Here is a 16,282-nt window from a genome sequence, read left to right as displayed (position 1 = left end):
AAACATCCCACAATGCACTTGCGGGAGAAGTTTAGAGAAATAGGACAAGTTTTATGTGATTTCCAGCTGCACTTATGTTTGTTATATTGGTGCTGACAGAACTCTGAATTAACTTTCGTCTGTGGCCTTGGGTGATTGCATATTTTGGTTATGCTGAAAAGTCTGGTCTGTTGGGACTCCATGTACCAGTGACTGGAATTGAAAATCACTGGTTGGAGACCAATTATGTTTTATGCTTATTTCTCTTGCAGTGCCTGGTGGAAATTTATAGTCCTGCCTATTCTTTGTGGTATCAGCATTGCAAGCAGTGGAATGCAGTTATTTGTGATATCTGATTGAATTCATTGAAATCCTGCTACAGGCCCTATAAAGCACCAGGGTAGGGATGTTAGAAAATCAGAACTGTCCTAAAATATTTCTCCTGAGTCTGGATAAGTTGACAGCTCTAGCAGTGGGAGGAGATGGAATGGAACCAATTCAAGTGCTTCATGCAGGATTTTAAAAATGGCGATTTCCTAGTTCTTGCTCTAAAAAATGTTATCCAGCGATTCCTTTCAGAAAGACCTAAGACTTTCTGAATATCCACATTTTCCACTTATCATTGGTCAGAGGATAATCAGCGACTGTGTAGCAGTGTTATTTACTGCTCCTCTTTCTTAATCAGTGGGGATTTTTGATCAGCTTCCAATTTCAGGATGTTTTAATGTGTGGGAGCACTTCTTCCCAGAGACTTACCTATCCTAAGTGTATGTATAAGGTGGCTTTCCCCCCCTACTTTCTCCCCATAAGGAGCTAGGATTGATGTTCTCATTTGTTTAGGTGCTCTGCTTAATGAGTTTGTCCTTTTGAGAGTAAATTTATAAAACTTTTTCTGTGAGTAAAAGCTTATTTTACATGCAGGAAAGGGGTTTTATAAAATTGAAATGCTATGTACATTCATAAAGGGGAGAGTGCCGCAGTGGTTAAAGCAGTGTATCGCAAACTGGGTGCCTACTGAGATTTCTGGTGTGCTGCAACACACTGGTGAGGAGGAGAGTTGCCTACGCTTGCTGCCTGCCTACCTATGGCACGTCCTGCGCCTCTTATGGCGAGAAGCACATCCTGTAGGAAGTCAGCCGGATGACTCTCCTCCTGGCCGGCGTCGCTCCTCCTCTCCATGCACCTCTCGAATCCCTCCACTGGCAGAGTCGTGGCCAGACAGGCCTCCGCGCATGTGCAGATGTCGATGCATTCACATCGCGCATCGCACATCGACTTCCAGGACAGGTGCCTTCCGCCCAGAGCACTGAAGTTAGTGTGCCGCCGGCCAGAAAGTTTGCAACACACTGGGGTTGTGGGTTCAAACCTACACTGCTCCTTGTGACCTTGGGCAAGTCACCTAATCCCCCCCCCCCTTGCCCCAGGTACATTAGATAAGATTGTGAACTCACCGGGATAGACAGGGAAAAATGCTTGAGCACCTGAATACATTCGTGTAAACCATTCTGAGCTCTCCTGGGAGAACAGTATAGAAAAATGAATGAATTAAATGTATGTGCACAGAAAGAGTGAGTCTAGTTCTATGTGATCTGTGTGTAGTTATTTCAAGGGATGTAATTTGGGCAGAGTTGTGATGTTATAAAATGTGTGGATATGCACAAACATTTGCAGCTTTAGAGCAGGTGTTAATTTGTGCTGGGGCTCGTTCTGGGAGCTTACTTTAGAAAGACACATAGGCATTGCCGTAGGTACTTCTTTGAACTTTACACATAGGTGACCTGATGTACTCATTTGTTTATAAAAATGTGTTATACTTTTCTGATATATTATTATAAAATTCCCCTACCTGTTTTTGTTTGTCTTGTGTGCTTTTTATACTTGCATGTATTCTGTATTTGCTTTGTAAATCATCGATGCAAGGAATTTGGATTTGCAATCTAAACATGCCTGAAATATATAATTTTGTATTCTTAATAGGTAATTTGACACTCATTGGAGGCGTCCTAGGAGAGGTCTGGGAACCAACCACCTCTTTAAACTATTCCTGTTTTTAGTGTACAATAATCTGCCATCTGTAGTGTTGATTTCATGTCATGTCTAATAATCTAGGGAAAGAACCTCTACCTACCCATAATAAAATCAGTTTTGCTTTTCAAGCACTTTTTCAAATTACCTTCAATATTGAGGCTTGATGGTATGAGGATTAGAAAGAGAGAAGGTTTTGAAATGATCTTATGCTATTTTAATAATTGCTGATGTTTTTTTTTAAAAAAAATATTTTGTATGTATTGATGTATAATTATGTGTGTAATATTGTAAACTGCTGAGTATTATAGATCACATAGTTTATAAATTTTAGAAATACAAATAAACTGTAAACAAAGGCTTGTGGAATCATAGCCCAGCAGAGGCTGGTCCCAGTTGGAACTCTGGCAGAGAAGTGGGAAACTGCAAGATTCAAAAAAAATCTGAACTTCATATCCATGCATGCACTGGAAGTAAAGCTAGGACTAGACACGGAGTTAGTCTAGTTAGGTGATTCCTATCAAAGATTTGGTTTTCAGCTAAAAAGATTGTTCAACTGGCAGTGTTGCTCACTGGCTCACCTTGGACTTTGCCCAGAACTACATGTATTCTGTTTAAGAGCGGGGCAGGAGGGGAACAAGGAATTTGCCACCGGATGCTGATAATTCAGGGCCTAAGGTGAACAATAGCTGAACATTCAGGATTGGCAGAGCAGTATGGAGCTGAAAATTCAGAATAAGTAGAGCAGTACAGAGCAGTGCTATAGCACACTCATAGACTAGTTAAGTACATCTCCTTTCCCTAGTCTACTTTTCTGCTGTTTCTTCCAATAGTCCATGCAGGTTATAAATACCTGCTAAAATTCCAAAAGACAGATTTCCATGCTACTTTCTCCTAGGAAGAAGCAGGTTTGTTTGTTTTTTCACCTCCCCCCCCCCCCCCAGGTATAACCTGTTAATGGTTTATATATGCTTTTTTTATCTAGGAAGTTGCCCAAGCATTTTTTAACCCACCTATTCTAATTAGTTTTCCAATGCAATATGTGGGTCATTCTAGACACAAGCGGATGCCTGGACAGTTCTCTAAAAAGAGGACATGTCCGAGTAAATCTGGACTTTTGGTAACCCTATGAAAACTAGAAGAAAATCCTTGGACTAGTAGGTTCCAGAAAAAGTAAAAGAAGAAACCCCAATAGAAGGCTTGCAGGGATAGAGCTGAGGTGCTTCTGCATTAGCTGGGGGTGAGAGGGAAAGCCTGAGTGAACTTGCTGACAAAGAAATGCTTCCTACAGCCAGAGGTAAGACTAAACACCTGCAGCCAGCCTGCTGAATATTTCTCCTTGAAGAAAGGTAGAAAGGTAAGTCTCTCGGCAGGTGAGCTAGTTACAGAAGAGAGAGGCCTAGAGAGGGTTGGAGTCTTTTGTAAGCTGAGTTAGTGGTCTAGGAATAAAGAGACGGGATGGGAAGGAATTCCCTAAGCTGGAAGTAAGGGAGGAGTGGTCTACTGGTTAGCGCTACAGCCTCAGCAACCTGAGGTAGTGGGTTTGAGCCCAACATTGTTTCTTGTGACACTGAGCAAGTTGCTTAAATCCTCCATGCCCCAGACTGGGACAGATATGGAAAAATGCTTGAATATCTGAATGTAAAAACCGCTTAAACTAGTGATTCTCCCCAGTTGAGTTTTCAAGATATCCCTAATAAAAATGTATGAGGCAGATTTGCATATAATGGAGGTGACAGGCATGCAAATTTGCCTCAGAATCTCGAAGAGAGCGGAAGCCAGAAGACCTTGAGCATGTGCAGATGCTAAAGGCCCAGCAGAGATCAGCGGCAGGCTCTTTCGGCACCAAGATTTTGTAGACTTCAATCATATCTCCCCTCAGCTGTTTCTTTTCCATGCTGAAGAGCCCTAACCGTTTTAGTCTTTCCTCATACAAGAGGCATTCCATCTCCTTTACCATCTTGGTTGCTCTTCTTTGAACCTTTTCTAGCGCCATTATATCTTTCTTGAGATAAGGAGACCAGAATTGAACGCAATACTCCAGATGAGGTCGCACCATAGAACAATACAGGGGCATTATAATATTCTTAGTCTTGTTAACCATCCCTTTTTTTTTATTTATTTTTTTAAAATAATTCCTAGCATCCTGTTTGCTTTTTTGGCCTCCTCAACCTATTGGGCGGAAGGTTTCATTGTATTGTCTACGATGATAACCAGATCCTTTTCTTGGGCGCTAATCCCCAAGGTGGACCCTAACATCCGGTAACTGTGATTCAGATTATTATTCTTCCCAATGTGTATCACTTTGCATTTGTCCACATTAAATTTCATGTGCCATTTGGACGCCCAGTCTTCCATGTTCCTAAGGTCCGCCTGCAATTTTTCACAATCCGCATGCGTTTTAACAACTTTGAATAGTTTAGTGTCATCTGCAAATTTAATCACCTCACTCATCGGTCCAATTTCCAGATCATTTATAAATAAGTTAAATAGCACCAGTCCCAGTGCAGACCCCTGCGGCACTCCTCTGTTTACTCTTCTCCATTGAGAAAAATGACCATTTAACCCTACCCTCTTTTCTATCCAATAACCAATTCCTAATCCACAACTGAACTTTGCCATATATCCCATGGCACTAATTTTCTCAGGAGCCTCTTGTGAGGAACTTTATAAAAAGCTTTCTGAAAATCAAGATACACTATATCAACCAGTTTATATGAATTGGTTCAGGTATTCAAACATTTCTCCCTGTCTGTCCTGATGGGCACACATTCTGAGGGGGGCATGAAACTGGTAGCATTGACAGTTGACAATGTAAGATATTGTGGCAACTCATCTTCAAATGTTTTCTATTGCTGGGATGTCATATTGGAATAAGCTTACTGGCCAACTAAGATTATGTGCAGATCATTATAGCTTTAAGAAGATGTTGAAAACCAAGCTATTTGCATATACATACTTCTGATGTCTTTCCTGAAAATGTTTGGGTATTTTGGTACTGTAATATGTAACTTTATATGTTATTGAAGAATCTGTAGGTTGTATTTCTTATGTGTTTTGATATTGTTTTAAGAGTGATATGTATTTTTTGTTTTTTGCTTTATGTATGTTTGTATGGAAACTGCTGCGACTTCAGGCGGTATATAAAGTTTTAAAAATAAATATTTAATACCTAGAGGACCAAGTGACCTGTCCAAGGTCACAAGGAGCAACGTGTGTCGGAACCCACAACCTTGGGGTGCCGAGACTGCAATTTGAACCCCTGTGCTACACTCTGACATACTATGGTAGGAGATGGCATGGCTAACATTGTCTGACATGAATGGCAGGTTTCTCGATCCTTCTTCCTTTGAATTTCAGGCCTAAGTGATTAAGGGTGAGCCTTTCATCTCTTCCTATATATGTTCCACTTTTAGATCCGTGTGAAACCAGACAAGACAGGAGTGGTGACTGATGGCGTGAAACATTCTATGAACCCCTTCTGTGAGATTGCAATAGAGGAGGCTGTCCGGCTAAAGGAAAAGAAGATTGTCAGTGAGATCATCGCCGTGAGCTGTGGACCGCAACAATGCCAGGTACCTTTGAGTATATTCAAAGACCAAATAGTTAGAGGCCCTGTAGCGAAAGATTGTGTTTTAAGGCTATGATGAGAGGTCTTAATTCTATGCACTTTTTCAGCAGTACACAGATGGTTGCAGTAACACTTTGTATAGACTTGGACTATAAGGTATCACACAAAGTTGGGACCAGAGCTCATACAAAATCAGCTACAGATTGAAAGGTAAATTCACAATTCTAAACTAGCATTCCAAACATTTCTGCTTCTGGTCATCTTTCGTTGTCGTACAAACTCAGGATGGTCTGTTGAAAAGTTAGAGGCTGTCAGCATAGAACTCATAGGTGTAATTTGACTGCTTCATGTGGTAGGGGCAAGGGATATAGTTCAGATTGGTGGCAGAAGGAGAGTTTTCTCCCCTTCCTCTCAAACTGGCATTGATTTTTAGCTTACTTTCTCCCTCCTATTTATTTGGTTTTCACCTTTTTCCTTGTGTTTTTCCTTTATTCCTCTGTTCCTTTATTCTTCCATTAGTCATTCCCTTTCCTCACTTTTCCATACACATTCTTCTTCCCCACCTCTCCATAATTCCATTCACCTCTTTCCTCATTTTTCTCCACCATCCCTCCTTGCTTCTCTTCTATGCCACCCTCTTCCTCTTTCCTTCCTTCCTTCCTTCTGGCCCTTCTCGTATCTTTCCACCCCCAACCTTCTCTCAGCATAAGAACATAAGAACTGCCATCTCCGGATCAGACCTTAGGTCCATCAAGTCCGGCAATACGCTCGCGCGGAGGCCCAGCCAGATGTAACCTGGCAAAAACTTAGTCACCCGTATCCTTCTATGCATCTTTCAAGGAGATGTGCATCTAACTTGCCCTTAAACCCTAGAACGGTGGGTTCCGCAGCAACCTCCACCGGGAGAGCGTTCCAGGTGTCCATGACTCGCTGCGTGAAGCAGAACTTCCTGGCATTTGTCCTGGGCTTGTCCCCCCCTCAGCTTCAGTCCATGACCTCTTCTCCTGGTCACATTTGACATCGTAAATATGACCAGGACAAGAGGTCAGGGAATTGCTGAAAAAAAACCCAATTCCCTGATGAAGCTTGTTTGCGAAACCGGAAGCCCTGTTGGAAATTGTGATAATAGCGTGCAAGTGGTGAAGAGTGAATAGCCGTTTTGCTTTTGTGCTCATGCTCCACTGTGCGGGTTTTTCCTGCTTCTACAGCCCAGTACTATGAAGACTACTATGAATCTTTTTCAGATAAGTGTGATGTTATTTTCATATACTTAGATGACAGTAGTAATAAGAAATTTATTTTTCCACTTATCTTGGAATTTTTTGACCGAGGATGTGTCTGCCTGACTCAAAGTCAGTATTTTGAGATAGGTTTGTCTAAATGGGAAGTTGTTTTTGGCACCTCTATTAGACACTGAGGTCTTTTCTCCAATTTTGTGTATGATTGTTTGTAGTGCTGGGTAGATGGTTGGATGTTTTTTGTTGAAGATATTTTAGTGCATCTTTTCTTGTTTTTGGAGATTTTGTGCGTTTTTTAGCACCAACCACAGCGGTAACAGCTCAGACGCTTATAGGAATTCTGCACTGACTGCAGGATCAGCACAATCTGTATTAGTTTGGCTTGTTTAGGTTTACAATGGGTGTATTGATGATCTGCTGCTCACTGCAGTATGTAAGATGCTGCCTTTTCCTAGGTGCACTCTTGTTGTGCGATTGTGTGGATTGTTACTAAAAATCATGTTTTTCATATAGATGAAAGGGTGTCAAAAAATGATGGGCCCAGAGTGTCACACATGCTAGGTACACCACTGATAAAAAGGGGGAAAAAAGGTGGTTCTGGGAGGGGAAAAGGACATGCATATTTTTTTATTTTCAAACGTAGGTGTGCAGATTTTATTTTTTTTTTCCTCGACCTCCCCCCTCCCCCTCCCACCAGCAGCCTGTAGAAGTAGTGGTACAAAACACATGTGCTGTTTGCAAGTGTGTTTTTGGTTTAATTTTCAAAGGGAAATTTTAAAGAATGATGAGGCATGTAGGTGATAAAGTGTAGATACAGCTTGAAGCTAGAACACTGGAGTAGTCTAATGATTAAAAATGTGGGCTGAGAACTAGAGAAGCTAAGTCTCGGATTCCACTGCAGCGCAAGTCACTTAACCTTTCTTTGCCTCAGATACAAACTTAGACTGCAAACCCTTTGGGAACAGGGAGACTTGCTGTACCCGAGTGTTACTTACTAGAGAATGACACTGGGACAAATTTGTCCCCGTCCCCGCAGGAGCTCAGTTTCCCTGTCCCATCCCCGTGAGTTTTGTCGCTGTCCCTCTCCTACCTCATTTCTGTAAGCTCTGCCTTAACCACACAAGACTCGAACACTTATGATTTTAAAGTGTTTGAGGCTTGTGCAGATAAGGATGGAGCTTGCACGAATGGGACAGGGACGGGAAAATGAGTTCCCGCGGGGACGGGGAAAAATTTGCCCCATGTCATTCTCTATTACCTTGAACTGCTCCTAAAAGGTGTGGGCTAAATCCAAAATTGCTTCCTTGTAGCATAGGCAGTCCAGACATTTTATTGCCCATCTTTGAATTGCCTCTACCTTGTTGATTTATCATTAAAGAAGTGGTCTCAGGACTGAACACAGTTTTCAAAGGGGGAGGGTGTTTTTCTGTAACATGTACAGAATTGTGTTGCTTCAGTTTTCACTTAAGGCTCCTAGGAGAACAGAAGCAACATTTAAAATCTCTAGGTCCCTTCCTTGTGCCCACATTCTCACTAGTTTGGAGTGTCTGGTTTGAGCAATGAATGTCTCATGAAAGGAGAGTCCCTTGGACTTTATTATCCCTTCACTTCCTCTGTGTCAGCCTTTCATCCTTCCTTCTGCCATTGCTCATAATTTAGTAGGTGAGCTGTCAGCAGCATTAAAACAGCTTTTGGTACACAGAGAGAGCGAGAGAGATACAGTAATGGAAATTGACACTTTTCTTACTTATCCACTCCCCTAGTACTTTTCAACCTGAATACCTTACTGCTACATCTCTAGCCTTGGAAGCAGTGTGTTTGGGAGCATGCTGGATTGGTTATGTAAACCAAGTGCAGTCCTTTCCTCCCGCCTCTGGATGGCACTGTGTACATTTTACAAATACTATTCTATTGTATCTGTGGTTTTAAGATGCTCACAAATGGATGTCCAACAGTCTTTGGGAGTTTACAAAAATAGTAGTTGCCTTTAAAAATCATTCAAAATGTGTAGCTGGATTTCTTTTCTGCTGGCCATCTCAGAAAGTTGCCCTTTCTTGGCCTAGTATTGACTCACACACAACATTTGAAAACGGTCCTCTAAGGCAGCGATTACTGAATCTGTCTCTCGAGAAGCATCCCCTCGAATGATCCACACGCACAAATTACCTTGGTTCTGAGACCGAAGGGACACTGCTGGTTTTATTTTAAGGATCCCAAAATTCCAGGCCTGCTAATTGGGTTCTTGAGGACTGTTATTTTGGTGACATAAGATTAAGCAGGACTAATTTAAGCTTCTGGGAGCACAGGAGAATGACCAGGGAATGAGTTGGGGTGAGGGGAAAAGGGAATCTGATGGGGGGGGGGTAAGGAGGGGTAGAGTGCCTGAGAGGAAGATTGGTTAAAGTGAGAGAGGGAATCGCATGTGGACCTCTAGCTGTATAAGAAAGGAACCTGTGTATGTATTGCAGAGGCTAGACAAGCAATAGAGGACATGTTAAAGAACATCTTTGGAAATTGTGTACACCCAGTGGAGTACACTTTATCAGTATTGTTTGTATTGCATCAGTGCAATTCTGAGTCCTGAGACATGCATGTTCTACTCTGACTTCTCTCTCCGCCCCTCCACTTAGTTGCTTGGTGCAGGTTTTAAAGGTATAGGGGTTGTCTCGCCTACCAAATTCCCACCGCTCACTCTTATGCTATTCTCAGCTTTGTTTTGAAGATTTTTCTCTTTGGTGTACAAAACATCTTTTAGCTTAGCACGTTTTAAAGCACTTTAAAACCTTTTATCCCAGGACAAGCAGGCAGCATATTCTTGACTGATGGGTGACGGCACCGACGGAGCCCCGGTACGGACAATTTTAGAGTGATTGCACTCTAAGAACTTGGAAAGTTCTGGCATGCCGCACCGCGCACGCGCGAGTGCCTTCCCGCCCGACAGAGGCGCGCGGTCCCCAGTTTCTTAGTTTCCGCGGAGCTAAGAAGACGCGTTTTTTCAACGGCTGTTGAAAAATTTTTTTTTGATTGCCTTCCCGCTCGCGTAAACCTTTTTGGCTTTTTGCCTGTTTCTTTTTTCTTTGATTTTTGTAAAAAAAACAAACTTCTTTTTTTATTCAAATTTGGCTTTTCCCCTGCGGGGCCTTCTGCCACCATCGAGGCCTCGGCCTTCGATTTGGCTGAAGCCGTCTTCACTTTCATGCCCCCTCAGCCAGGTTTTAAAAAGTGCCAGCGGTGTGCTCGGCCCATATCTCTCACGGACCCACACAACTGGTGCTTACAGTGTTTGGGTCCTGAGCATCAGGCCTCCACCTGCACCCGCTGTGCCACACTTAAAAAATGAACATTAAAAAATCGCCAAATACAACAGCGATTACTGTTCGGTGCCGAGATGTCCGATCCCGTTCCATCGACTCCGACTTCGGCACCAGTTCAGTCGGCACCCTCTTCTTCGACGCCGCGCAACACCGCACCGGCGTCCCAGCATGCAGGTAAGCCAGCTAAGAAGCCTTCCCCGCTGGAGCGTCCTCCGGTCTCGAGTGCAGTGAGTCCAATCCTGCCGACTGTGAGGCGCCAGCGGAAGCGCTCCGCCCCTATCGAGGTGAGTCCCTCGACATCGGGCTCCTCATCTCCGGGGCGTCGAGCGGCACCACAGGTACCGCAGAAGAAAAAAGCGGTACCGGTGCCATCCCTTGATGACCGTATTACGGCCATTCTCCAGGCACAGCTTAAGGAGCAATTACAACAGCTCCTTCCAGCTATCCTGGCACCGAACCTTCCGGTGCCGGTCCGTACTGAGCCGGTACCAATAGTGGAACAACCTGTGCTGTCGGTATCCACTCCCTCGGTACCGATTCACTCCACCTCATCGGTATCGATGCCAGTCCTTGCACCGGAGCCGAGAGCTCAACATCAGTCGGTGCAGACTTCGGCACCGGTGCCACCAATTACATCGCCTGGTTCGGTATTGATGAGATCAGGTAAATCGGTGCGCAAAACCCGACATGTAGAACCATCTACCCCAGAGTCTCGGGACCGTTCTCCCCATGTCAGGGATCCTGATCTGTGGGGAGATTCAGAGGAACCCTTTCTCTCTGAAGGAGAATGTTCCTCAGATGAGGAGGAGTCTGCTGTACATGACCCGTCCTCTAGGCATGACACTTCATCTTTCTCCAGTTTCCTGAAAGATATGTGTGATTCTTTGTCCATTCCTTTGGAGGCTGAGTCCAAAAAGTCTAAAGCTTTTTTGGATGCCCTTGACTTTGACCAACCTCCAAAGGAATTTTTGAAGCTCCCTCTTCACGACATCTTGAGGGAGACTTTCTACAAGAATTTGGAGACTCCCTTAACGGTTCCAGGGGCCCCACGTAAGTTAGACTCTCTATATAAAGTAATTCCCATCCCTGGGTTCGACAAACCTCAACTTCCACACGAATCTTTACTTGTCGAATCTACCCTTAAAAAATCTGCAGGAGCCAGTGTATATGCTTCTGTACCTCCTGGCAGAGAGGGTAAAGCCATGGATAAATTTGGTAAGAGGCTCTACCAAAATGCAATGTTGGCAAATAGAGCTGGTAATTATGCTTTTCATTTTTCTTTCTACCTTAAACATCTCCTTACCACCATGGCTTCATTTGTGAAGTACCTTCCTCAACGTAAACAACAATCCTTTCACCATTGCTTGTCGTCTCTGTTTCAACTGCGTAAGTTCATGGTTAGGTCCATTTATGACACCTTCGAACTTACATCCAGAGCAACAGCAATGTCTGTGGCAATGCGTCGCCTGGCCTGGCTTCGGGTGTCCGAGCTTGATGTTAACCATCAAGATCGGTTAGCCAACGCCCCGTGCCTAGGGGATGAGCTTTTTGGGGAATCCATGGACTCGACCACTCAAAAGCTCTCGGCTCATGAGACACGCTGGGATACCCTGCTTAAAAATAAGAAAAAGCCTCCCCCAACAAGGCCTTTTAGACAAGTCAGCCTATCAACGCCGCTTCACAGCTCGCCCATTGCCAGCAACAGCTCAGCAACCCAGGCGTCAGCGGCAGCAACAACGTCAGCCTCCCAGACAGCAGCAGCAACAGCAGCCTGTGAAGCCACCTCCACAGCAGAAGGCACAGCCCTTTTGACTTAATTCTCCAAAGTATAGCCAATACTCCTATATCTGCTCTCCTGCCTCAACCTATAGGAGGTCGTCTCTCTCTGTTCCTCAGCCGGTGGGAAGTTATCACTTCGGACCAATGGGTCCTCAACATCATCCGCCACGGCTACTCTCTCAACTTTCAGACTCTTCCGCCCCAAAGCCTGCCAAAAGAGTCTGCTTTGAACAGTCCTCAATCTGCCCTCCTGATCCAGGAAGTCCAATCCCTCCTCCTTCTAAACGCTATAGAAGAAGTTCCTCTAGATCAAAAGGGGCAGGGATTCTACTCCCGTTATTTTCTAGTACCCAAAAAAACAGGAGATCTCAGACCAATTCTGGATCTTCGCGATCTCAACAAACATCTGGTAAAGGAAAAATTCAAGATGCTTTCCTTAGCCATTCTTTATCCTCTTCTCAATCAAGACGACTGGCTATGCTCTCTCGATCTCAAAGAGGCATACACTCACATACCGATCAATATAACCTCAAGACGGTATCTCTGCTTCATGATCAATCATTGTCATTACCAATACAAGGTGCTACCCTTCGGTCTTGCTTCCTCTCCAAGGGTGTTCACCAAATGTCTTATTGTGGTAGCCGCTTTTCTACGCTCTCACCACCTTCAGGTATTTCCTTACCTGGACGACTGGTTAATCAAGGCCACATCCGCTCAAGCAGTTCTCCTGGCCACCAACCAAACCATCCTCTTTCTACAAATATTGGGATTCGAGATCAATCTACCCAAGTCTCATCTCATTCCCACTCAAAGACTTCAATTCATTGGAGCGATACTGGACACACTCCTCATGAGAGCATTCCTACCATCCAACCGTCTTCAGACCCTTCAGTCTCTATGTCAGCAGGTGCTCCCTCAACATTCCATCTCTGCCAAACAAATGATGATACTCTTGGGTCACATGGCATCCACAGTCCATGTCACACCCCTCGTATGTCTTCACCTGCGCACTCCTCAATGGACCCTTGCTACTCAGTGGTCCCAAGCGACGGATCCTTGCTCACGACACATATCTGTGACATCATCTCTTCGTTAATCTCTGCAATGGTGGTTGGTATCCTCCAATCTATCCAGAGGTCTTCTTTTCCATCAACCTCCTCATCAACTAGTCATCACCACCGACGCCTCTCCTTATGCATGGGGAGCTCATTTGAACGAGTTCCAGACTCAAGGTCTTTGGACAGCCCAGGAAAAGAAGCATCACATCAATTTCCTGGAACTCAGAGCGATGTTTTATGCCCTCAAGGCCTTCCAACATCTTCTCTTTCCTCAGGTCCTTCTACTGTGCACAGACAATCAAGTAGCCATGTACTACATCAACAAACAAGGTGGGACAGGCTCTCGCCTCTTATGCCAGGAAGCCCAGAAGATTTGGACTTAAGCCATAAATCACCATCTATTCCTGAAAGCTATCTACCAATCTGTTCCTGTACGCTTTCCCTCCTCTGCCTCTCATGTTGAGAACCTTGTTCAAGCTCAAGAGGGAACGAGCCACCATGATTCTGATAGCTCCGAGGTGGCCCAGGCAACATTGGTTCTCCCTTCTACTTCAACTCAGTTCCAGGGAACCTTTTCTTCTTCCTCTGTTTCCTTCTCTGCTTACACAGCATCAGGAGACCCTTCTACATCCCAACCTCCAGTCTCTACACCTGACAGCTTGGTATCTCTCGGGCTGACTTCTCATGATACTCTTTTGTCTCAGCCTGTTCGTTCCATTATTGATGCCTCCAGGAAACCAGCCACTCTGCAATGTTACCATCAGAAGTGGACGAGATTTTCTTCCTGGTATCTTCTACATCATCTGGATCCCACTTCCCTGGCAGTGGAGACGTTGTTGGATTATTTGCTTTCTTTGTCTGACTCTGGCCTTAAGTCTTCTTCCATCAGAGTCCACCTCAGTGTCATTGCTGCTTTTCATGAGCCGGTCCATGGAAAACTTCTCTCAGCTCATCCCCTGGTGTCCAGGTTCATGCGGGGTCTTTTCAATGTGAAACCACCTCTTAAAGCCCCTCCCGTTATCTGGGATCTCAATGTGGTTCTTTCCGCTTTAATGAAACCTCCATTTGAACCTTTGGCTACCGCTCCTTTCAAGTTTCTCACTTGGAAGGTACTTTTCCTTATTGCTCTTACCTCTGCCAGGAGAGTCAGTGAGCTTCATGCACTGGTTGCAGATCCACCTTTTACGGTCTTTCACCATGACAAGGTGGTTCTGCGTACACATCCAAAGTTTCTCCCTAAGGTTGTCTCTGAATTCCATCTCAACCAATCCATTGTTCTGCCTGTTTTCTTTCCAAAACCTCATTCTCATTCTGGGGAACAAGCTCTGCACACTTTGGATTGTAAAAGGGCTCTAGCTTACTATCTAGAGCGTATGAAACCCCACAGATCAGTTCCCCAACTTTTTCTGTCCTTTGATCCAAATAAATTGGGACGTCCTGTTTCTAAACGTACGTTGTCTAATTGGCTGGCAGCGTGCATTTCATTCTGTTATGCTCAGACCGGACTGACACTGGAAGGTTCTGTCACGGCCCATAGAGTCCGAGCAATGGCAGCATCTGTAGCTTTCCTCCGTTCCACTCCTATTGAGGAAATCTGCAAGGCTGCTACTTGGTCCTCAGTTCATACTTTTACATCTCATTATTGTCTGGATGCATTCTCCAGACGGGATGGACACTTCGGCCAATCTGTTTTGCAAAATTTGTTTTCCTAATGGCCAACCTTCCCTCCATCCCTCTTTTTGTTAGCTTGGAGGTCACCCATCAGTCAAGAATATGCTGCCTGCTTGTCCTGGGATAAAGCACAGTTACTTACCGTAACAGGTGTTATCCAGGGACAGCAGGCAGATATTCTTGCGTCCCTCCCACCTCCCCGGGTTGGCTTCTTAGCTGGCTTATCATAACTGGGGACCGCGCGCCTCTGTCGGGCGGGAAGGCACTCGCGCGTGCGCAGTGCGGCATGCCAGAACTTTCCAAGTTCTTAGAGTGCAATCACTCTAAAATTGTCCGTACCGGGGCTCCGTCGGTGCCGTCACCCATCAGTCAAGAATATCTGCCTGCTGTCCCTGGATAACACCTGTTACGGTAAGTAACTGTGCTTTATTGTACTAACTAGAATTGGGGAGGGGGGTGGTCTCTTCATATATCTTGTTGTTCCTTGTATAATTCTTTAGATCTCTGGGTTCTGCATCACAAACCAAAGTGGTCCTGAAAGCTATGTCTGCCATTTCTGGATGACTATTATATTTGTGAAATGAGACCCACACACAGCTCACTGGTGTGGGTAGATGTGGCTGCAACAAAGTGAAAGCATCTCCCTCTTTTTTTAGGGAGATGAGCAGGCGTGAGAAGTTGCTCAATGAGTAACACAGCTGCTTTGTGCTTTGGAAAAAAAATGCATTTTTCTACTCTGAACAGTCACTGAAGTGAGAAAATATGGTGCAGAGTATAGGGTATTTTCTTTTCCATAATCCTATTTCTTGTGCAACATGTCTAGTAGTCCAGAATGCTAGGGTTATGCATCTGAACACGCAAGTTGCTTGCAGAATGTTATCACTCATCGTTCAACTCTGCTTTCTTCCCAGAAGACTTGCTCCTGCCCCTTCAATTTTTCTTCTGCAAGCAAGTTATTAAGATGTGTTGATCTGCTCTGCAGTTTTATTTACAGGATTTTTCCTGTCATTTTAAGTTTGAGGCTTAGAGGTTTCGTCTTGTTAGGACCTCTGCCTGGGAGAAGACGCAGACTTCCACAGCAAAAGTCTGCTACTAATAGGGTCAAGCCTGCTGTAATATTTTTGGAGCTCGGGGGCAATCTCCTGAGTTGCTGCTCACATCCCTGATCAATCAGAAGCTTGAGTGCAGGCTGTTTGGCCCCTTCCCAGCTTGGTTGGGATTATGAGTAGGCTAGCTTCGTGGTCCTCCCCCTGTAATGACGAGAGAGTTTTTCTGACGATTGAGGCCAAGTCTGACTGGCAGCCCGAAGATCAAGTTTGTACAGCGAATCTGTCAGGTAGAGTTCTTCTCAGTTTGTTCCAACTGCACTTCTGAGCGCAGGCAGGCAGACACCACATGACAGAATGAGCAAGGCTATTATAGCCTTTGGGGAAAATTGTGGGGGGTGGCCTGGAAAAGTGAAATTTGAGGGTTTTTGGGGGACAGAGCTAGGGTCCCCTCCTCCAAAACCCCTTTCCCAGTAGTTTTTGAACTTCAGGAGAGCCCCCCTCCCCCTGGACTATTTTTGGTATGATTTCGCTAGCACCGACCATCTTGGATTTTAAACTTTTTTTTTTTTCCTGAAGCCTCAAAACTGGCTCAAAGTTC

At 44.6% G+C, this 16,282-nt stretch overlaps 1 protein-coding gene across 1 annotated transcript in view; it reads left to right on the top strand.

Moving 5' to 3' along the window:
• ETFB (electron transfer flavoprotein subunit beta) overlaps positions 1-16,282 on the top strand; it is an 85,789-nt gene that overhangs the window by 380 nt on the left and 69,127 nt on the right. The window contains exon 2 of the mRNA XM_033914527.1: positions 5,421-5,579. Within this exon, the coding sequence (XP_033770418.1) occupies positions 5,421-5,579 (159 nt within the window). The remainder of the gene's footprint in view (positions 1-5,420; positions 5,580-16,282) is intronic.

This window comes from Geotrypetes seraphini, chromosome 11 (assembly GCF_902459505.1).
Source record: "Geotrypetes seraphini chromosome 11, aGeoSer1.1, whole genome shotgun sequence".
Taxonomy (NCBI): domain Eukaryota; kingdom Metazoa; phylum Chordata; class Amphibia; order Gymnophiona; family Dermophiidae; genus Geotrypetes; species Geotrypetes seraphini.
The sequence above is the reverse complement of the archived record's forward strand: the minus strand, read 5'-3'. Positions and strand labels throughout refer to the sequence as shown.